The sequence below is a fragment of the Kogia breviceps genome, chromosome 14 (genome assembly GCF_026419965.1).
Source record: "Kogia breviceps isolate mKogBre1 chromosome 14, mKogBre1 haplotype 1, whole genome shotgun sequence".
NCBI classification, from domain to species: Eukaryota; Metazoa; Chordata; class Mammalia; order Artiodactyla; family Physeteridae; genus Kogia; species Kogia breviceps.
The window spans coordinates 73,890,168-73,913,524 of NC_081323.1; the positions used below are offsets into that span (position 1 = coordinate 73,890,168).

At 48.2% G+C, this 23,357-nt stretch overlaps 1 protein-coding gene across 5 annotated transcripts in view; it reads left to right on the forward strand.

Annotated features, from left to right (window-relative positions):
• KATNIP (katanin interacting protein) overlaps window positions 1-23,357 on the forward strand; it is a 194,950-nt gene that overhangs the window by 88,245 nt on the left and 83,348 nt on the right. For all 5 annotated transcript variants that reach the window (XM_067012513.1, XM_067012514.1, XM_067012516.1 and 2 more), the window contains exons 7-8: window positions 5,132-5,399; window positions 11,933-12,064. In XM_067012513.1, coding sequence (XP_066868614.1) covers window positions 5,132-5,399; window positions 11,933-12,064 — 400 coding nt within the window. The remainder of the gene's footprint in view (window positions 1-5,131; window positions 5,400-11,932; window positions 12,065-23,357) is intronic.

The window sequence follows — 23,357 nt, forward strand, 5'->3', positions numbered from 1 at the left end:
CTGCCTCCAGGCTTTTGCCTCTGCTGTTCCTCCTGACACACCTCGTGCCCCAGACATTCACTGGACGTTTCTTTATCACCCAGCATTCCCTGACAAGCTTTCCACAGGGCTGCCCTCAGCCCACTCACTCTTGGTTCCGTCATGCAGGCAGGCTCTTTCCTTCCCGGTCCTGGCCACATCTGAAATGCCCCTGATTCTTTTTCTTTGTGCACTGATTGCCCAAAGCTTCGCCATCTTACTCCCCACAGTTACCTCAGCCCTCAACGAAGCGCCTGTGGCACACCTGCGTGTGTGAATAAATGAATGATAATAGTTGCTGCATCTTCTTCCCCATTGGTTGGACCACAAAAGTGAGTCTGTTTTACACTTGGGCAGTCTAGAAGGAGCAGGGAGCTGTGGCTGAGGGCACACGTCACGACTCTGCCACTTAATCATTGTGACAGGTCGGACCAGCTTAAAGGCTCTAGGCCTCAGTCCTCCAACTTGCGGGGACTCCAGAAATTCAGTCACTTAAAATATGAGGCTACCACAAGGTGAAGGTGATGAAGAGGCTGGAGGGAACCTGCTCAGCTGACCGTGGGTTCTAGAATCCTAATGCCCCATCCAGCTATTTCCTGGAACTGGCAGTGGGTGGTAGCTCCACTCGGCCTTAGGCATCAGTGGGGAGGATTCTGGGCCCTGGGACTGACCAAGATCTCCTGGACAGTCACAACAGTCTCCCATCCGGGAATCTCCCAGTTTAGCTGGCATCCCTTTTATCATTTTTTTCCACCGTGACTGGGTGAGAATACCAGGTTTGGCCCCTGTTTTCTCACCTAGCCTTGCCTCCACCCCTGCAGAACAGAGAACTGAAGATGACCCCATCTGAGATGGGTGGGGTGGACCAAGAACCGGGACCAACTGCTTATCCTGCTGTAGCTGGAGTTCACGTTATCACCAAAGCAAGTCGCACTCCACCTGCTGTAAAGGATTACTAGCTTTACAGTCACTGCTGTTGCTGTTAAACAGCAGGCCACCCAGGAACTCATGTTTCCCCACGGAGGAGCAGTAAATCTGTTCGCCCTCCAACTGCCAACCACAGTCAGACTTTGAAGACATGAGCCGTGACTTCAGTCTGGCTTCCGTGAAGGTTGCATGGATCATGTCAATACACTCAACTAGAAGACCTTGCTATTATCTTTTGAAATGCCATTGGTGAATACGTGCTCACTTTAATGTAGGGTTTTTCACTCACACCACTATTGCCATTTGCCCAGATAATTCTTTGTTGTGGGAACTGTCCTGTACATTCTAGGATGTTTAGCAGCATCCCTGGCCTCCACCTACCAGATGCCGCTAGCACTCCTTTCCCCCAATTCTGACCAAAAACATCTCCAAATAAATGCCAAATGTCCCCTGGAGAGGGGGACGAAATCATCCCCAGTTCACACCACTACTTTAATAAAACAATTCAGTGAGGTTGGGATTTGTTAACCCATTTTTATGGATGGCAAAATGCAGACCAGAGCAGTTAAGTAACTTTCTAAGAGTCACATCACTAAGGCCACCGCCAAGGCAGGTGGGTGCTCTCCACCCCTGCTTACAGCTTCTACCCAGTCACTGACATAAATTAGTCAATCAGCACATATTTGTCAAGCATCTACTATGTGCCAGGCAGTGTTCTATTTGCTCAATAAATATTCACTGATATTTGATATTGGGCAGGGTGGGAGGGAGAGAACTATAAAAGATCAATAGCTATATTAGTTTCCTGGGGAATTCCCTGGTGGTCCAATGGTTAAGACTCAGTGCTTCCACTGCCAGGGGCCTGGGTTCAATCCTTGGTCAGGGAACTAAGATCCCACAAGCTGTGAGGCATGTCTAAAAAAAACAAAAAAAAGTTTCTTATTGCTGCCATGACAACTTACCACAAACTTCGTGGTTTATCTTACAGTTCTGGAGCTCAGAAATCCAAATTCTGTTTCATTGGTCTAAAATCAAGATGTCAGCAGACCTGTGTTCCTTCTAGAGGTTCTAGAAGAGAATCCGTTTCCTTGCCTTTTCCAACTTCTAGGGGCCACCTACATTCCTTGGCTTGTGCCCTTTCCTCCTTCAAGGCCAGCAGGGTAGCATCTTCTCTCCTCCCTAACCTCTGCTTCCACCCTTATATCTTGTCTTTCTGATGCTGATCTTCCTGCCTCCCTCTTAGAAGGACCCTTGTGATTACATAGGCCCCTCTAGATATCCAAGATAATATCCCCCGTCTCAAGATCATTAATTGGGCTTCCCTGGTGGCGCAATGGTTGAGAGTCCGCCTGCCAGTGTGGGGGACACGGGTTCGTGCCTCGGTCTGGGAAGATCCCACATGCCGCGGAGTGGCTGGGCCCGTGAGCCATGGCCGCCGAGCCTGTGTGTCCGGAGCCTGTGCTCCGCAACGGGAGAGGCCACAACAGTGAGAGGCCCATGTACCGCAAAAAAAAAAAAAAAAAAAAAAAAAAAAAAAAGATCATTAATCACATCTGCAAGTTCCCTTTGCCATGTAATATTCACCATCCAAGGTGATTAGAACATGGACATCTTTGGGGCCCACAACAGTCTGCTCTTGGGCCCCCAAAGATTCATGTCCACCTCACATGCAAAATACTTCCATCCCATCCCAAGTTTCCCAGAAGTCTCAACCCATTACAGTAGCAACTTAAGTGCAAAATATCATTTAAGTCTCATCTGCTCAAAACTCCCAAAGCTCATTATCTGTATCTAAATTAGCTAGGGGTGAGTCTGTGGGTATTACTCATCTTAGGGCAAAATTTCTCTCCCTCTGTGAACTTTTAAAACTAGAAAACAAGTTATCTGCTCCCGAATACAGTGGTGGGTCAGGCACAGGACAACAGTTATAGATATTCCCATTACAATAGACAGAAAATTAAAGGGAAAAAGGAGTCATCAAACCCAAGCAATTTTGAAATCCAACTGGGCAAACTCCATTAGGTTTCAAGGCACAGGAATAATTTTCTGTGGCTCAGGATTCCACCCTCTGGGCCCATGGCTCCACCCTGTGAGTCATTCTTCCTCTTTCACAAAAGGTAGCATGTGTTTGCACCTACGTAGTTTTATTAACCTGTTTCCTGCCTGTAGAATTTTGGGAGCCTGTCAGCTTTCTTTAATTTTGTCCTTTCTCTCTCCCACTGAGTCCAAGCTGGCAGTGTTTCTGCTGGTATAACAGTCTCAAAAATCATGTGCGTCTCCTCTGTATGTCTCTAGGATTCACTCCATTAGACAAGAGGCTCCTCCACAAATCTTTCCTGGATAATCCCATCTCTCTTCCTGGCTTCCCCTGAGATGTCTAAGGGGATTCATGAGTCACATGTCTAATCTCTTCAAAGAGCCCTCAGTGTGATTGAATACTCTAAACCAGCAGTCCCCAACCTTTTTGGCACCAGGGACCGGTTTTGTGGAAGACAGTTTTTCCACGGATAGGGGTGGGGTGATGGTTCAGGCAGTAATGTGAGCAATGGGGAGCGACAGATGAAGCGTCGCTCACTGGCCCGCTGCTCACCTCACCTAACAGGCTGCGGACTGGTACTGGTCCATGGACTGGGGGTTGGGGACCGCTGCTCTAAACTGTAGATCCTTCTGAGGTTTTGGCAAAAGGTTGTCCAGCCACACCCTTCGTTTTTTTCTCCAGAGCATGCTTTCCTGGCTTTTTCATGCTTTTTTTTTAGTATCTTTTGCAGTAGGCTGAGAGCTTCCCAAATCATCAACTCCCAGTTCTTTTTACTTAACAGTTCTCTCAGTCTGTCCCTTTCCTCTAGCATTTTACTCTAAGCAGCAAGAAGGAACCAGACTGTATCTTTAACACTTTGCTTGGAACTCTCTTGAGCTAAATATCCAAGTTCATCATTTACAAGTTCCTCTTACCATATAACTAGAGGACACAGTTTGCCTAAGATTCTGCTGCCACATAACAGGATTTTCTGTCCTCTGGCTCCCAATAACATGTTCCTTATTTCCTGAGCCCTCACCAGCAGCACCTTTGATGTCCGTATTTCTATCATTGGGCTTTTTAGGATGATTTCTCTAAGATGATCAAAGTTTTCTATGTGGTGCTTCTCACTTGTACATGAGCCCTCACTAATTCAGTGGGTCCAGGAATAAGGACTTGGACATCTATGGGGAATCATTGTTCAGCCTACCACACAACTATTAAGTTTATGGTCAACCGTAAACTTGATTGCTTCTCACGCTCTCACAACTATGTTATTTACTACAAGGGCTACAGTGATAGCATAGCTAGGCTAACCAAACAGACTGTCCCCAGACAGTCCAGTGTATACTTTCGTTCCCAGTGTAAATGTAGTAGTGCCTTTATTCCCCTTCCAAAGTATCCTGGGGACTTCCCTGGTGGTGCAGTGGTTAAGAATCCGCCTGCCAATGCAGGGAACATGAGTTCGAGCCCTGGTCTGGGAAGATCCCACATGCCGTGGAGCAGCTAAGCCCGTGCGCCACAACTACTGAGCCTGCACTCTAGAGCCCGTGAGCCACAACTGCTGAGCCTGTGAGCCACAACTACTGGAGCCCGCGTGCCTAGAGCCCATGCTCCGCAACAAGAGAAGCCACCACAATGAGAAGCCCGCACACCGCAACAAAGAGTAGCCCCCGCTCTCCGCTTTCCATGACTAGAGAAAAGCCTGCACGCAGAAACGAAGACCCAATGCAGCCCAAAATAAATAAATAAATAAATTCAAAGTCTCCCGGCTTCGGTGATAAATTTTTTGATCACCGTAAGTATAGCTTAATGCTTGGTCTTAAGATTGTAAATCTACAATCTCTTAGAGACAGAAGACGTATGAAAAAATTTGCAGACAGCTACAGAAAACCACCATTAATACTATAAAACTAAACTCTGCTCCATCCAGAGGAGAGTTTCTTTCTTTTTTTTTTAAATTTATTTTTTATCAGAGGAGAGTTTCTTATTTGTCCCTGCCCCTTTGTTTTCTCATCCTCAAAGTGAGGATGACACATGGGTTGAGATGGTTTTGGTAAATGTTAGTTTCATGGGAATAGTTCTTTGATTCTAATGATCTATTTGCAAAAGAGTTTTTCCTCAAAGGAACATATTTCATTTTTCACTTCTCTTCTTGACTTTTGGCAGGAGCTAAGAAAAAACCTGGAACTTAGTGTCAACCTACAAAGGAAAGAAGAGGATGGTTCCAGTGATGAGTATGACTCTATCGAAGAAGATGTACTCTCTGAGCCGGAGCCTGAGGACCAGGTGCTGGTGGGCCGTCCTAGAGATGACTCCCCTCTTCCCAGTGGAGACTCAGTGCAGAAGGATGTTTCCAAGGACCAGGAGACAGAAGGACGCCCTCCCCAGGGCCCAGACACCCTCGTAGTGCTGGAATTTAACCCAGCTTCCAAAAGTAAGCTCTGTCTTATGCGGCATTTCTTTGCCTTTGATGTCTCTGGATCTAATAATAGGACTTAAATTTCCAGTGGTACTTTGAATTCAGCTTTGGGTAGACCATCTCACAGGCTGGGGTATATATCAGTCAGGTCTCTGCTGATTGCAAGAGGTGAAGGCCCCAAAAGCTTACAGATGACCCTGACATTCCAGATGGTAAATGTCTGGCAGATAGTTGTAGGGGGCTGTCCTGTGCATTGTGGGAAGTTTACCAGCATCTATGCGGCAACTGCCTAGTGAAACTGACTTGAGCAAAAGGGACTATTTATTGACTTGGATAACTGAGGAGTCCAGGGCTGCAATAGGACTCATTTCCGTTCCCCTCCCCTCCCCTTCCCTTCTTCCTTTTCTCCTTCTTCTCTCTTCCTTCTTTTGTCTTGGCACCATTCTCAAGTGGGCTTTCCGCATATAGACACTGAATTGAGACACTGGCTTTGCAACTCCACCAGAAAGTGGATTTCTCTTCCTAAAAGCTCCAGCAAAAGTCCCAGACTTAGCTCCTGAACCCACATGGGGTCGCATCTCTGAACTAGTCACTGTGGCTCTGGTTGGCCAGGTGCGGCCAACAGGACTGGGGGTGTGGTTATCGCCACCCAAACCACGCGGACAGACATAGTAGTTTCCAAAGGAAAATGAAGGTGAATCTGAAGGAGAAGGAAAGCAGCCAGGCACCAACAGCAATTGTCCACTGGAGAAGGTTTTTCAGAAATCACCCTAGAAGGTAGAGTCAACAGAACAATTGGTGGGTGGCAGGGAGGGTACGGTTAGGGCATTCTTCCCAAAGCTGGAGGTGCTGTAGTTCCTGAACCAAATACCAAGACCAACCAATGGGGAAGCATGAGTGAACCTAAGGAAGGAGAAATGAAGGAATGTTTGAAATCAGGCAGTGAGTATATTCGTCTGCCCAGGCTGCTGTAACAAAGTACACAGACCAGGGGTGGCATTAACAGCCACGGAAATGTAATTTTTTTCACAGTTCTGGAGGCTAGAAGTCCAAGATCAGGGCTTCGGCAAGCTTGGTGTCTCCTGAGGCCACTGTCCTTGGCTTGCAGTTGGCTACCTTCTCCCTGTGTCCTCACATGGTCTTCCCTCTGTGTGTCCCTGTGTCCTAATCTCCTCTTCTTATAAGGACACCAGTCATGTTGGCTTAGCGCCCACTCTAAAGGCCTCATTTTACCTTAACTACCTCTCTAGTGACCCTGTCTCCAAATACAGCCACATTCTGAGGTACTGGGGGTTAGGACTTGAACCTATGAGTCTTGGGGGGACATAATAATAGGCCGCTCTGGAAAATCTACACCCCACGGTTGATGTCTCTAGCGAAGAGAACATTTGTCCCTCCGACATGCTCTCACCTCCTTGCTGGGTGTTCCCTCCACCTAGATCACCACATTTCCTTTCCTCTCCACTCTGACCCATGAAACCTGGCTCCCTGCTTTTTCCTCGAGACTCAGCTCAGAGGCTGCTTCCTCCAGGAAGCCTTCTTGGCACTCCCAGCCTGGCCAGCTAGGTCGGTTCCTGCTCTGCTCCTGTAGCATCATCATGGCACTAGTCTCAATGCCCGCAGTTGCCTTTCTCTCCCTCCGGCCTGTGAGCTCTGCCAGGGCACAGGCCAGCTCTTCCCCTCTGTTGCATCCCCAGCTTGCAGCCTTCACCTAGCACATTCAAGCCATTCAGAAAATCTTTGAAATAAATGAAGGACTATGCCCACCTGCTAAAGCATCTGGTGGTCATGGCAATGAACATACCCTTCTGAATGAGACCCACTGGGGCTGCATCGTGGCTATGGATTGTGTTTCCTCCAAGGGGAAAGGAAGTGCTGTGAGGGGGTTGACTGGGCCCCTGCCCTGGAAACGGGGGTGTAGCGGGGATGGAGGTGGGGGTGGCTATGACAGTCACTTCCAGGTGTGGAGGACCAGGCCACAGAAGGGGAGCAATTGGACCCCAGGCAGTTTAAGAGTGATACTGGGCATAAAGCTAAAGGAGAAAACTTCACTTTCTTGCCATTTTACATTTTTTCACAATTAGATTGCTCGGCAGGCCCCGAGTTGACCCTGGTGATGTCTGCTGCAGGCAGCGGGTGCCCAGTCTGCAGTACACGAGGGTGGCATGGACACCCCCTACCGCCGCTCTCAGCCGCCCCTTTCATATGCAGTCCCTGGCTGTCTTCTTAGCCCCAACAGGAGACAGGCTCCCACCAAGGGGAGCAAGAAGGAGGCTGAGGGGCCTGTTACAAGGTCTCCCCAGACCCCAGCATGGGTTTGGAGTTCTGAGATAATCCTGAGTGTTTACTCAAGAACAGTCAGCAGTAATCTGAAAAGATGTGCTTGGTTCTGGACTGTTCATTCATGCACTGGGCACGCATCATGCCCCAGGCACTGTGCTGGGACAAGATGGGCCCACTCATTCTATGTCATTTAATGCTAGCGGGGAAAACAGACAGTAAGCACATAACTACATAAATAATAATTGCCAACACTTACTGAGTTGTTATTAATATGAGCCAAGAGCTATTCCAAGGGCTTTACATATAGTCCCTCATTAAATCCTCACCCGCACATTAAATCTCAACCCCAAGGAAAGTCCTGTCATTGTACTTGTTTTACAGAGGGGAAACTGAAGCACAGAGAGGTCAAATAACTTGCCCAAGGTCACACAGCTAGGAAAGGGCAGAGTGGAATTGAATCTGCAGCAGTCTGAGCCCAGAGCCTGCGCTCTTAATCTTTAGGCTAAATAAATAAACCAGATGAAGTTACAAAGTGAAAATTGGGCTTTGAGGAGCCAGTAAGTAACCCCACCCCGCTATGCTTTCCCTTCTAAATTGTGAAACAAATGAGAAATGATCATGGATGGAAGGGGAGCAGATGATTACCTCTCCAACTGAAAGTACTGCCCCAGTGCAGTAGACTGATCCCTGACCCCAGATGTTGGCAGAGCTGGACAGCTGATGGCATCAGCATGGCGGAAGGGGGCCATGTGACCTGACGGCACCCCCGCTACCCCACCCCAGCTCACAGAAGAGGGAAGAAGGAGGGCCTGGGCTGAGCCCCGATGGCTTCTTGCCCCCACTCTCTCCCATCCCATTTGTCCTCCTTGTGAGCACGGGGCAGTGAATGAGCAGCACAGAGAGAGGCAGAAGTTATTTTTCTATTAACTGGAAAGGGGAGGGCTAGGTCACGGGTTAGGAATCCAGGGAGGAGGAGAGAATGGTACCCTGATGGTCTTAAAAGTTGTGAAGATTATAAAACAGGACACTGGTTGGGAGATGGGGGTCAGAGAAGGATGCTAGTAGCTGGAATGGTCAGAAAAGCCTTCTCAGAGGAGGTGATGTTTAAGCTGAGACAGGAATGAGGAAGAGAGAGCAGCCATGGAAACAGCATTCCAGGTCCAGGGATCAGCAAGCACAAAGGGCTTGGAGAGGGAAAGAGCCCGGTGTACCCAAGTACAGAGAAAGGGCCAGAATGGCTGCAGCCCAGTGAGTCGGGGCCAGGGGTGGGAGGAGGGTGGTACAAAATGAGTGAACCCAGGCCACTGTCCATGAAGACCTGATGGTTTTAGGATTGCACCAAGAGTCTGGGTCCTTTGGGGCCCTAAGAAATATCCTTGTATAGATTTTTGATGGCCAAGGCAGACCTCCACCAGAGTTGCTGGAGGGCAGTCTTAAGGAGAGGAGGGAGCCAGGAGACAGGGAATAAAGTGGTTAAGGGCAGGGCTCTGAGCCAGGCAGGCCTGGTCAAATCCTGATTCCCTCACTTCCTAGCTCTGTGATGTTGGACAAACGACTTGAACCTCAGAGCCTTACTCTGCAGTAGTATGTATTAGTTTTCTACTGCTGCTATAACAAATTAGCCCAAACTTGGTGGCTTAAAGCAATACCAACTTATTATCTTATAGTTCTGTGGGTCAGAAGTTTGACGTGAGTCTCACTGAGCTAAAAATAACAGTGTCAGCAAGGCTATGTTCCTTATGGAAGCTCTAGGGGAAAATGTGTTTCCTTGCCTTTTCCAGCTTCTAGAGGCTGTTACATACCTTGGCTCCTGGCCGCCTTCCAAGCTGGCAACGTTGCATCTCTCTGTGCTCTACTTCTATAGTGACGTCTCCCTTTGATCTTTCTCTTCTGCAGCACTTTTCCACCTGTGTGCTGCACATGCACATGTGTTTTATTGTGGCAAAATATACATAACATAGAATTTACCATCTTCACCATTTTTAAGAGCACAATTTGGTGTCACAAAGTACACTCACATTGTTGTGTAACCATCACCACTATCTATCACCAGAAGTTTTTCATCATCCCAAACTGAAACTCTGTCCCTCTTCCACTTTTAAGAACCCTTGTGATTACATTGGGTCCAGCGGAATAATCCAAAATAACCTCCCTAGTTTAAGGTCAGCTGATGAGCACAGTTAATTCCCCTTTGCCTTGTAGCCTAACATATTCACAGCTTCCGGGAATTAGGATGTGACCATTTTTGAGGTCCATTATTCTACCTACCCTCCACCCAGTAGGATGGCTGGGGAAACACATGAGACAGTGTGTGCCAAGGACCTGCCCCGGTGCCTGGGCACTCAGGAGGCTGAACTGAATACATGCTGGCTGTCGTTCTTACCACCATCAGCATATTTTCAGCACTTAGACAACCAATCTCCGTTTGGGCATTGGCCCCTCTCCATTCTTTGTCTTGTCCCATTGGACACGGTGGCTTCTCGCTCACACACAGGTCTGCCCTTGGGCCCTGGATATCAGGCCAACCAGGGAGCAGCCACTTGAGAAAGTGTAGAGAAACACGTGTCCTTTGCAACGTCAAGGGGGGATAGCAGAGAGGTTAGTGCAAGTCGGACAGACCCCACATTCATCCCCAACATCTACCCTGAGCTCCCAAGAATCCCATAGCGCCCTTGATTCTGGGGTTTCCCTCCTTTGGGCCACCACAGGCCCCAGGATTTCCTCTGAATTTGAGCAGACACTTCCCAGGTTTTCTGCCTTCCCAGGCTGGAGGTTCCCAAGTCCAGGGACCTAACTGTTCTCCCTGCTTTTTCTCTTTATTCCATTTAGCCACTGCCTCGCTGCCCCCTGGGCTGCTTTCCTGCCTGGAGCCACTTTACCCAGACTTGTGCCATTTGCAAACCTTCTTCACAATTTTTTTTTCTTTTGCCAATTCACAGACCACTCATACTATTTTTTAGCTGTCATTGAAACCAGTCATCTTTCTTCTTTCCTTCTTTCCTTTTCTCTCCACCTCCTCACCCCTTCCTTCCTCACTCCTTCTTTCTTTTCTTTCATAATTCTAAGATTGTTCCACACAATAATATACATGAAATCAAGGTTTGATACACTGGTTGCTTATTTTTTTCCCATACACATTAAGATAGATAATTGTTTTCTTTTTAAAAATTTTACTTATTTTTGGCAGCGTTGGGTCCTCATTGCTGTGCGTGGGCTTTCTCTAGTTGCAGCGAGCGGGGGCTACACTTTGTTGCGGTGTGCGGGCTTCTCACTGCAGTGGCTTCTCTTGTTGCAGAGCACGGGCTCTAGGCATGCTGCCTTCAGTAGTTGTGGCACGTGGGCTCAGTAGCTGCGGCTCACGGGCTCCAGAGCACAGGCTCAGTAGTTGTGGTGCACGGGCTTAGTTGCTCCGCGACATGTGGGATCTTCCCGGACCAGGGATCAAACACATGTGCCTTGCTTTGGCAGGTGGATTCTTATCCACTGCACCACCAGGGAAGTCCCAGTCATCACCTATTTCACCAGTGGCCCAGGTACCCCACTTTGGGAAACACTGACTATAAATCATGGCTATAAATCACTGTCTGGCGCCTCTCGCCAGCCCAGACCCTAGCCACTCACCTGCCACATGCATGTCAGCTCTCAAGCCTTCACACACACTGTTCCCTGTGTCTGAATGCCCCCCAGTTCTGTGCCCTGGAGACACCCTGGTCATCTGTAAGCGTTCTCTTCACTGTCGGCTACACACCTGCCAGCCCCATCCTCCAGGCTGCATGCTCCTCTGTGACCCTGGTAGTGGATCCCTTCTTCTGTGCCAGCCCTGCTCTCTTATGCATTCAGCCATCCTTTTCCTCGGTGAGAATGTGCCTCGAGGGCAGCAAACATATTCTACTATACTTTTCCTGCTCTTGCATATCCTTGGTTACATCACTATTTTATGTATCTTGCTGCCAGCTAAACCCAGTACCCCATTGTTTATAAGACTTGTCCCTATTCAGAAATGTTAAAACTTGAAAACCTGTGTGTGTCCTAGAAGAATTCACTTATTTACCAAAACGTGGTACTTGGCACATGACGGCTCTCAGCAAACTTGTTTTGTTGTCTGCAACAAATCCGAAACTAGCACGGTGCCTGGCACAGAGCAGGGGTTCCATCAGTATTTGTTGAATGAATAAGTGAACGCCCAAATAAACAGGTGCTGGAGCAGAATTTCCCAACTCTGCCTGCCCTCAGTGTTTGACATATAAACTATTGTGTTTTTACAGGTAATAAAAAGGAAAGGAATTTATCTGCTAAGCGGAAGGACAATGCTGAGGTCTTCATTCCCAGCAAACCTGAGCCAAACCTGAGTCCACAGCCCCTGACCGTGTTCCCAGACCAGGAGAGGGCATGCTCAAGTAAGAGTTCTGTGCCCACCCGCGAGCAGTTGGGATTGGGCTTTGGGTCAGTGGGGTGCCGTGATGGAGGAGTCCTTGCTTCATCACCCTCCTCCCCGAGGCCTGAGCTGACCTTTAGCAAATGTATTATTGGTCATCGTCTCCAGAGAAAGAGAACCAATAGGATGTGTGTGTATATACATATGCATATATATACATACATATACGTATATAGAGAGAGGTGGAGACATTTTTTTTTTTTTTTTTTTTTGTGGTACGAGGGCCTCTCACTGTTGTGGCCTCTCCCGTTGCGGAGCACAGGCTCCGGACGCGCAGGCTCAGCAGCCATGGCTCACGGGCCCAGCCGCTCCGCGGCATGTGGGATCTTCCCGGACTGGGGCACGAACCCGTGTCCCCTGCATCGGCAGGCGGACTCTCAATCACTGCGCCACCAGGGAAGCCCGAGACATTTATTTTTTTAATTTTTTTAAACTGAAGTATAGTTCATATACAATGTTGTGTCAATTTCTGCTGCACAGTAAAATGACTCAGTTATACACATATATACATTCTTTTATATATTCTTTTCCATTATGGTTTACCCCAGGATATTGAATATAGTTCCCTGTGCTATCCAGTAGGACCTTGTTGTCCATCCATTCTGTATGTAATGGTTTTCATCTGCTAACCCCATACTCCCAGTCCTTCCCTCCCCCAGAGAGAAATTTGTTGTAAGGGATTGGCTCATGCAATTATGGAGGCTTCCAAGTCCGATCTATACGATGGGTCAGCAGGCTGGAGACCTAGGAAAAGTCAGTGTTCCAGTTCGAAGGCCATCAGGCAGGAAGGGCCCGTGCTGCATATGAAATCCGGAGGCAGTCTGCTGGAGGACTCTCTCTTATTCATGGGAGGATTGGCTGAGGCCCACTCACACTATGGAGGGCAGTCTGTTTTCTTCTGTCAATTAAAATGTTAATCTCACCCCCAAACACCCTCTCAGAAACATCCAGAATAATGTTTACCAAATAGCTGGGCTCCCCATGGCCTAGTCAAGTGGACACCTAAAATTAACTGTCACAGTTACTTTCTGGGTCTACAACCAAGATGTGGTTATAATTGAAAATTGTTTTATTTTTGTTTTTGCTTTTAAAAACAAAAATTTGCTTACTTTGTATGGGTAACAATACATGCAGATGATACTACATTCTAAAGGTACAAAGGAGTTTTTGGTGAAAGGTCCGTGTGCCACCCTTCTAATGAAGTGAGGGGGTCCATTGATTGAGTACTTACCATGAGCCAGCCACCATTGTAAGCTTTTATTTATTACAATTTACTATGTGTTTACTTATCATTTACTTATATACATTATATAGTTTACTTATATATATATATATATATATATATATAAATTCTATATGAAATTTCCTCATCTATATGCAGTAAGTCCCCTCCATACGAACCTTCAAGTTGCAAACTTTCAAAGGTGTGAACATGCATTCCATCAACGTCAGGCTTCAGTGAAATTGCAGCCTGCCCTCCGTCTCCTTTTGCTGATGATCCTTCAGCTCTACCATCTCCCACCTCCTCCCCCTCCTCCAGTCAGTAACTCTTCTTGCCTGTTCACTCGACGCCAGCCCCTGGATGCCAGCTGTTGTACTGTACTGCTGTACTTTTCAAGGTACTGTACTGTAAGATTTTAAACGTTTTGTTTTTGTTTTTGTTTGTTTGTTTGTTTGGCCACACCGTGCACGGCATGTGGGATCTTAATTCCCCAACCAGGGATCGAACCCACAACCCCTGCATTGGGAGCACAGAGTCTTAACCACTGGACTGCCAGGGAAGTCCCCTAAAAATGTTTTCTTTATTTTTTGTGTTTGTTTTTTATGTATTATTTGTGTGAAAAGTATTATAAATCTATTACGGTACAGCGCTATATAGCTGATTGTGTTAGTTGGCTATCTAGGCTAACTCTGTTGGACTTATGAATAACTTGGACTTACGAACCCACTCTCGGAACAGACCTCATTCGTATGTAGGGGACTTACCGTATAAGTAAATTATGTATGTAATTTATACGTGTGGGTAAATTATAATCCTTATCACCGGACTTTGAGGTGGGTTCTCCAGTTGTGCCCATTTCTCAGATGAGGAACTGAGGCACAGAGCAGGTGATTCACACAGCTGGAAAGCAGCAGATGTAGGCCTCAAACCCTGGTGGAGTGACTCCACTGCTGTGTCCCTAACCAGCAGACTGCACACACTGGAGGCTGCAGATGACACATCTCAGTCTGATGCTGTGGATCCAAACTAGTGGCCGGAGTGACTCTGTGAGGGCAACTTGCTTCTGATTTCTGTGATCCAAAGAACCTCAGAGAGTTCAAGGCATCCTGGTGTCTTAAGAATTTGGAACTGTGGGGTGCCTAGGGCAAAATCCAGCCCCAGGCAGCCAGCCTTGTTAGACAAGTGACCTCTGTGGCCATGACATACCATCCGCGTTTACTGAGGAGCCGGAGGGACTGTTTCCTGCAGGGACGGGCCAAGGGACCTGGTGGCAGGAAGCAACCCCTACTCCAAACAGTCACCGTTCCCAGATCTGGACCAGTGCACTCCATGCGTGAGGCCTGAGGCTTGAAGCTCTTTTCCCAGCAGCTCAGGGCAGATGGAAGGAGGCGGAGGAAGTGATAACAATCCTTCCACTTACTGAGCGTTTTTTCCCTGCTATGTAAATATTGTCTTGGTTTGGATTCCCCAGAACCAGACTCTGAGATAAGGATTCCAGAACAAGTAATCTAGTTGGGAGGTGGTTCCTGGAAGGGGACAAGAAAGGGGAGGAGCCCAAACTGGCTTCATCACCAAGCAGGTTCACTGGGCAAGTGGAGCTCCACCTGGCTGGGGAGCTCAGGGGGCGGTGCTGAGCAGAAGCCTGCCCCCACCCCGGGGTGGGTGAGGGACCCTCCCTTCGGTCCTGGGCTGTGGGCTGTGCCTGGTCGTGTTGACCCTCCAGTGCTCTGGCTCAGGAGGCTCTGGGTGCCGGTGGAGCCCTGAGGCAGAGCTGCAGGTGGAGGTCTGGCTAAGGTGGCACCCAGGTGTTCCCTGATTAACCCTTATCAAGCCCCAAAGTGATGGGCGGAAAAGACTGAACTAATACAAGGCAAAGCAGTTTAGATAGCAAATGATAAAAAGAGTGGATTGAAGGGAAAGCATCTACATACAACCCATGTAAATGAACTTTCAAAGGTGGTGTGATCTTTGGGCAAAGCCAGACTCCAGTAATTAAAGTATGTCAGCAGTCTGCCTCTCCCCACCTCTTGGCTCAGCTTCTCCTTTATGCCCTGCATTCTTAGAAAGGCTCTTAGGGTGGCGAGACAGCCCACCAGCAGCTCTGGGCTGACAGCCCACCAGCCCAGAAACCCTGGCAGAAAATAGGCCTGGCAGACTCTGCAGCCTGACCACCTGGTACAAATCCTGCCCATCCACCTACCAGCTCTGTGACCTTGGGCAGGTTACTTTACCTCTCTGGGCCTCACTCTCCCATCTGCCAAACAGGGATAAGAGTAAGACTGTCCTCTGGGGGTCAGTATAAGGATTAAAGGACTGGAGGATAGACTGCTTAGAGGAGCACCTGGCTCAGAGCAAGTCCTTGCTCAGGGTCAACTGGTGGAGAGTGTGGAGGGCAAGCCCTGAGCCATTGTTTCTTCTACACCTGGACTGGCTCCACTGACCACTGCTCGAGTTGACAGGACTCCAGTCTGTACTGCTGGTGTTCACTCTATGTGAAAAATTTAAAAATGGCTTTTTAGAAAATTCCTCCAAGACAAGTTGTTAAAAGAAATGAAACCAAGGGTAGAGTGCCACTGTGCAGGAAACTTCCAGAGCCCCTGGTAGAGTGGGAGCAGCACAGTGGCAGTCAAGCACCCTTCCCAGCCATCCTACTGGGCTCACTGGGATCTCCCTCCTTCATGTGCAGGCCATGATCACTAAATATTTACATTTCTGGGTAATAAAATGAAGAACCAGCACTTACAAAGCACTGAACCAGCTCCCAGGCTGTGTTTTGTACCACACGTGTTAATCTTGCATTTAATCACCCAAACAACCCCGTGTAGTAGGTACTGCTATTATCAACACTATTATACAGAGGAAACCAAGGCACAGAGAGGTTGAGGAATCTGTCCAAGGTCACACAGCCAGTAAGTGGTAAAGCCAGTGTTCAAAACCTGGCTCAGAACCATGAGGTTCTGAAGGTCAAAAAACAGGCAGGTGGTTAAAGCTACCCTTGAAAATACCTCAGACTGATGATCAAGTGCAGCATATGTGGCTCCATCTAGAAAACCTCATACAGCCATATCACCTCTCCTTAAGCCCAAGAGGGTCATTGCTCCTCCAGGGTGGGGACAATCACAGCTTCTTGGTCAAGCCCCAGATGAAGCAGTTGGCCTTGTTTAGGGTCTGGTTGTAGGAAAAATGTGACTTTAAGCACTGGCATTATGCTGAGGTCACTGAGATATTTGTACCTCCAGAGGCACAGGACCCTGAGACTTGCTGAAAGGACAGAAGACTCAAACCAGCTCTCACATGTCCAGGAAAAATCTGGACTGCTTAGATACTTTACTTTCTGTTTGTGGGGGGGATGTCTTTCTGGGGGGCATACAAAATCAGCCTTTTTATATCTTCCTGGTGAACTGAACCTTTTATCACCATGTGTTGTCTCTTTCACTCTAATAATGCTTTTGTCTTAAAGTTGACCAGCTTTCTTTTGGTTAGTGTTTATGTAGCGTATCCTTTTTCATCCTTTCATTTCAAACATTCTGCATCCTTACATTGGGGTTTGTCTCTTGTAAACCCCATGTAATTGGTTTTTATTTTTATCCTCTAACAATCTATGTGTTTTAATGGGCACATTTAGTCCATTTACGTTTAATGTAATTGCAGATATATTTGAGTTTAAATCTACAATTTTATTGTTTGCTTTTTATTTGTTCCGCCTGTTTTATGTTCCTTTTTCTCTCCTTTCTTGCCCTATTCTGAACTGATTACTTTACATTATCCCTCTTTTTTCTTCTCTATTAGCTTGTTAGTTATACATTCTTTTACTATTCTTTAGTCATTACCAGAGATTGCAACATGTATTCTTGACTTATTAGAGTCTACTTTAAATTAGCAAGTTTACCACTTCTCATTCAATGGAGACCTTACAACTCTGTAACTCCATTTACTCCCATCCAAAATTAAATGCTATTATTGTCATGCATTTTAATTCTCTCTAGATATTAAACCTCACCAGACATCATCATTATTATTATTATTAAAATAGTCAACAGTAATTTAGATTTGCCTACATTGTTAACCTTTCTGGGCCCTTCACACCTGGCTCTTTCTAGGTCACCCTGACTCTCAGACTGTAGCCCTGAGTCTGTCACCAGCTCTCTTCAGTTTCTCAGCCTTGCAACAGCTCTTAGAATCAGCAGCACCATGAGGGGAAACACTTCCCAGGTGCTGGGGTCACCTCTCTAGGTTTCTGTTCTCCTGCCTGTAACCCTTCACAGCCCTGTTCACTCTCCATGCCTTCAAACAGATTTCTTTTTATAAACAGATTTTTATACTACTATTTGGTCCAGGTTTTCTAGTTGTGCTCCAGGGACAGGTTGGTCTGGATTAGATAGCCTGCCATTACCATAAGTGTAACCTATTGCCTGCCCTCTTAAAAAAGTTATTTCTCTCCTTGCTCCTTTATCTTTGACCAAGTTCATAAAATTGAATTTATGTCAATTAAATGTACATATGGTGCAACTCCACGAGAGCTTAATTCCTCTCTATCACTATAATTGTCCCTTGTTCTAATGAAAGGGCCTCATGCCCTGGGTTACTTTGGTCTCTATCAATAAGCCTTCCAGGAAACTTCCAGAGACCTGTTGTCTTGTTGAAGGTGAAAGAACATCAGTCTTTAATGCAGAAAGTTTACTGTCCAAGTTGTCAGAGTGCTCTAGGGAAGTTATATATCTGAGCCACTTTTCCCAGACAAGCTGCCAACCACAGAAATAAAGTAACACCCCTCAGCATGAATGAATTAGAAGACCCTAACAGCACTGCAGTTAGCTCAGTTAGCATTTCTCTCAAGAAAACCTGCAGCAGGAAGACCATTCTGCCAAAGTCCAGAGTCTCATAACATATGTCAGTGTTCATTATTAATAGCAAGTGTCAGAAATCCAAACTGGCTGAAGCAACAAAGGAAAATGTATTGCTCAGAGACCTGAAAAGTCCAGGACTATAGATCTGCCCTCAGGCATGGTGCAATCCAGGTACTCAGATGATGCTATCACCAGGAACTGTTTCTTCATCACTTAGCCCTACTTTTTGAGTCCAGTAGGTCTCAAACTTGAACATGTATCAGAATTATTGGCCAAGCAAATTAAAACCAGATTGTTGGACCCTGCCCAATTTTTAATTCAGTGCATCTAGGGTGGAGCCTAAGTGTTTCAATTCCTAACAAGTTCCTAGGTGATACTGATGTTACTGCTCCAGGGACCACACTTTGAGAACCACATCTGTAGTCTCAGGTATGGTCCGGAGATGGTCCCTGGTGGCTCCAGGCTCGCATTTACTGACTTAGCAACCCCAGGGGAAAGGGACTGCTCCTCTCCAAATAGTTCCAGCAGAGTCCAAGAACCAGCTCTACCCTGAACCGATCTCCAGTCTCTAGTCAGGGAGAGGTACCTGTTCTCTCAAGGGCCCAGGCAGGGTCAGGAGTGGGGGCAGATCCAGATCCATCAAAAGCATGTAGACTGAGAAGATGGAGAAGAGATGGTTCCCTGAAGGGAAACGTGGATGCGGTGAAGGTCACTGCTGCTGGGAGGACGAAAGCAACTGCTGCTCATTTCTTACAAAAATTAACCACACCGGACACTTTGCTACAAATTCTTCAGTGGCCAGGTGCGGAGCAAAGGACTGTAACATGCGAGGAAAGAGTAAAGTCATCTAGTCAGGGATGGGGAGATGGGGGCTGACTGCCTTCCTTGAAAAATCATTAAAAATCACGTGCATTCCTGGGCTCACAAAGAGACAGCAGCAGCAGAATGAGTATTAAGGGTTACAGACAGCATCTGCCTGTGGAGAGGCCCCCAAATAAGCTTCAGAGATGAGAAGAGCACAGGCCTGGACAAGCCAGGTGTATCAACTATCTCTTGCTGCCTAACAGTCCCCTCCACACTGCAGTGGCTGCAAGCAACAATGCTTTTATTATTGCTGCAGGGGGGCTGGCCGGTTCCATAGTGGGTGCCTGGCTGGCTGGTCTCTCACAGCCACCCTCACAGTGTCTGGTGGTTCTGCTGGCCCAAGGACCTCAGCTGGGACACCTCGTCTCTGCTCCACGTGGTCTCATTATCCAGTGGCTGGTGGTCTCCAGGCAGCCCGAGAGGACACACCCCAGCATGTAAGTGCTTTCTTAAGTTAGGCTCTGCTTGGTCGTGACTGCTAAGGACCTGTTGGCCAAAGGAAGTCACCAGGCCATGCCCAGCTAGAGAAACAGATTCCACCCACCTTTTGATGGGAGATGCTGCAGCGTCACAGGGCGATGTGGCACATTGCAGGTGGGAGGCATTTGTGGCCATTTGTCGCTGTCTCCTACGCTGTGGGAAGTGTGTAGCCTGCTGAGGCTGAGCCAACTTAAAATGCAGAGGCTCTGGATTACTCAGATGTAAGCTATTGTCCCAGCGGGCAGCCCCCTTCCCCCTCCTGGTTGGATTTTAGAGGGAGTATGTGCAGCTCAGGACAAAATAGGGCTAAGCCAGCTGTTTCCCTGGACCTTTCACCGCACAAATCGTGCACAGTTTCCAGGCTGACATGCACGTGACCACCACTGATGCCCCCCGTCTGCAGCAGGCCCTGCTCCCCAGCTCACGATTGCCACGTCAGATCATAGGACTTTTCAAGAGACGTCAGGAATCCTGATTTCCAGGTGGATTTCCTATTCTTTTTTTAAACTTAGCATCTGTTTCCAATTTTTAAAAAAAGTCACACAACGCAATCTGCAGGCTGGCTTCAGCCTTTGGGCTGCCAGCCTATGAGCTCTCCGTTAGACCCTTGTGATTCTCAGATGTAATGTTTGCCTTTTCAGTGGATTCCCAGGTGATCTCAAAAGTCCCTTGCATGTGGGAAGGGGTTATTTTGCTGAGACTCTGACTTTGAGCCTTTCGAGTCATAGCTGGCGAGTGGGAAGAAGCCGCCTGGCTGGTGAGCTGACAGGACAGCCCCCGTGTCCTCACGTCTTCTTTGTGACATGTGCTGCATTCATGGTAAATCTCCTGAAGTGATATGCTCTTTTGTTTCCCTGCAAGAGAGATGAAAGCCAAGTTCTAGTGAAGCAAAGAGAAAGTGAAGTTAACAGTAGAGGAGTGGTTTTCAACCAGAAAAGAGCAGCTTGGGATAAATTAAAATGTGCCATTTGCCTTTTGCTGGTGGCACCGATTTATTGTGTGAATAAATCCACCGTTCTCCAGATCTGTGATGAGAATAAATCCACCCTCACTGGTGCTCAGGCCAGTGCAGAAACGGCTCACCCAAGCGAGCAAGGAGAACTTCCAATGGAATCAAAAGGCAGTGACCTCGTGTGCAATGAGGAAACGCACAGTCTACACAGCCGGGCAGCGGGAATGTGATTCAGGAGGACACGGGCACTGTGTACACGCGTTTCTGGGAAGCCATGGGTGGGGAGAGCTCTGGTGGTGGAGCTGTGGCATTGACCTTCACTCAGAGAAAGGCTGATTTAATTTTTAAAAGCATCTTCTTAGCCTAATATGACTCAAAGGGCACAGGCAGGACCCAATGATCGTGTTGTTGCAGGAGCATTCCCTCCCAGATGAAAGGCGCTCAGGGCAGAAGAGTTTGTGCAGACAAAGCTGAACCCCGCTGGAAGAAAATGCCTTCCTGATTATCCTTTTCCAAGAAGAGATGATCATAGGGTTGTAGTGGCCAAGAACAGATAGTTATGTTGGGCGCGATGCTCCACCATAGCCCCAGACCACTGAGGCACAAGCGGACGGGGCTCTTGCCCACATACTGACAATAAATAGGCAAGGGCCACCACGCAGGGGCTCTCCTTCGACTGACTTTGTAAGTGCTCTAGGCAGGAAATGCAGGAGGAGCTTACGAATCTCAGGTTCTCCTTATCCTGGTGTTGCCCGAGCCTCGCACTGCTGCTGGGGTTCGCACCCCCAGTGTCAGATTGCTGGCGCATTTGTTTAGCTGTACAGAAGATCCTCAGCCCTGATTTACAGGACTTTCTGTAGGATCTGAAGGGGCCTTGAATTTCTCAGCTCTGCTTTACTGCAGGTGGAGGAGGAAATGATATGTTTTAATGATATTCGCAAATACTGAGATTGACAAGGTTCGCAATTGAAATCATTTTCCATTCATTCATGTGACAACGATCATAATGCCGGGAGCCAGGGCATAGCAGCAAACAAGGTGGGCGTGGCCTCCTGGAGTAGCAGGAGGCCTCTGGGGCTTACGTGGCCTCAGGGTCCCATGAGACCTGTCCACCCCCCGCTGCCCCTCAGGCTTCCCCTCGATCCCCCCGAGGCCAGCCCCCCTGCCATTCCTCCCTGTGCCAAGCTCCGCCCATCGCAGGGCCTTGACACCTGCTGCTCGCTTGGCCTGGAACAGCCTCCCCATATGGGTATTCACAAGGCTCACCGCCTTCAGGTCTCTGCTCAGAGGTCACCTTCCCTGACCAAGTGTCTGAAATAGTGTCCTTCCCCCTCCTGTCATCTCTAGCTCTTATCCCACTTGATTTTCCTCCCCAGCACTCATCACCTGCTGCTGGCGTGTCCTGTGTGCCTGATCTGTGTCTGTTTCTGCCCCATGACTGTGAGGTCTGTGAGGACAGGGACATGCCTTTCCCACCCACGTCTGTACCCCGGCACCCAGAGCAGCATCTTATCCCACAGTGTAGTGACAGTTGAGAGCCTGTGTCATTAATGCCCGTGCCTTGCAGGGAACCCAGTTCTGCTTCAGCTCCGCTTGGGGAGAGGATGTGTTGGTGCTTCAGGATTCCTCAGTTCCAGCTCCAGAGGGGCTCAAGGCCACTTCTTTGCTTTCACTCTCTTTTCCTGTCCTCCCAGCTGCTTCAGGGACCTGCGTGAGGAAGATCCCAGTGGCCTTACCACACCCCTTGGACCCACAGTGTTTCCATAGCGATGAGAATCCCCACCTCCATCAGCTCCTTCCAGCTCTCACCTTCTCATCCCTCAAGTTGCAGAGCAAGCCGAGTAGCTGATAAGAAAGGAAAACAGAGTTAAAGCAGCCTTGACTGCAGGTCACATTGCCATCAGTGCCTTACTCTATGTCCCCAGGAGCAGTACTGGAGCCACAGCGAGAGTCCATCAAAGTCAGAGAATGACCCACTGCCGTTATCACCCAGCCAACCATCCAGCCAGCTGCCCTTGACTTTCCTGGAGGAGCAGCTTGGACTTGCTGTGACCTGTATTAGACCAGCCCTCGGGTTCTGTTGGCTTTCACGTTTCCTAAAAACTGAAATACTTTATGAGCAAATAAATTCAGGGGGATTTCACATAAACTTCAGATTCTAACTTTTCTTGGAGAAAAACCTGGCAATGCTAGAAGCACAGCTGTGTCTGGCAGGCATTAGCTGGAGCTGGGCAGTGGCTTAGCTGCCTCCCATCTCCCCCCCCACCACCCCGAGTTCAGTCTCACTCACTCAGAGTGCCTGCCTGGTCCCTGGGCATTCACATCCAAAGCCCCTCTCCTGGATGCCTGGAAGAAATTGGTGTCCCCTCATTTTAGCTTAGCTTTTCCATCAACCCAGTACCTGGCTATACTCCCTCTCCTGCCAAAGCCATTCTTGGTGTTGCTACTTGAAGTCTCATTCAGATGCAAATTCTAACACAGCAGGAGGATAAAGGGCTTCAACTAAATCTCTAATAATCAGCGGTGCCTGTTTACTGAGGTCATGAGATGGAAGGTTGCTGGGTTTTGTTTGTTTGTTTTCAAATTTTATTTATTTATTGGCTGCGTTGGGTCTTCGTTGCTGCGCGCTGCGTTGGGTCTTCATTGCTGCGCACAGGCTTTCTCTAGTTGTGGCGAGCGGGGGCTGCTCTTCGTTGCGGTGTGCAGGCTTCTCATTGTGGTGGCTTCTTTTGTTGCGGAGCGGGGGCTCTAGGCGCGTGGGCTCAGTAGTTGGGGGCACATGGGCTCAGTAGTTGTGGCTCACGGGCACTAGAGCACAGGCTCGGTAGTTGTGGCGCACGGGCTTAGTTGCTCCGCGGCATGTGGGATCTTCCCAGACCAGGGCTCGAAC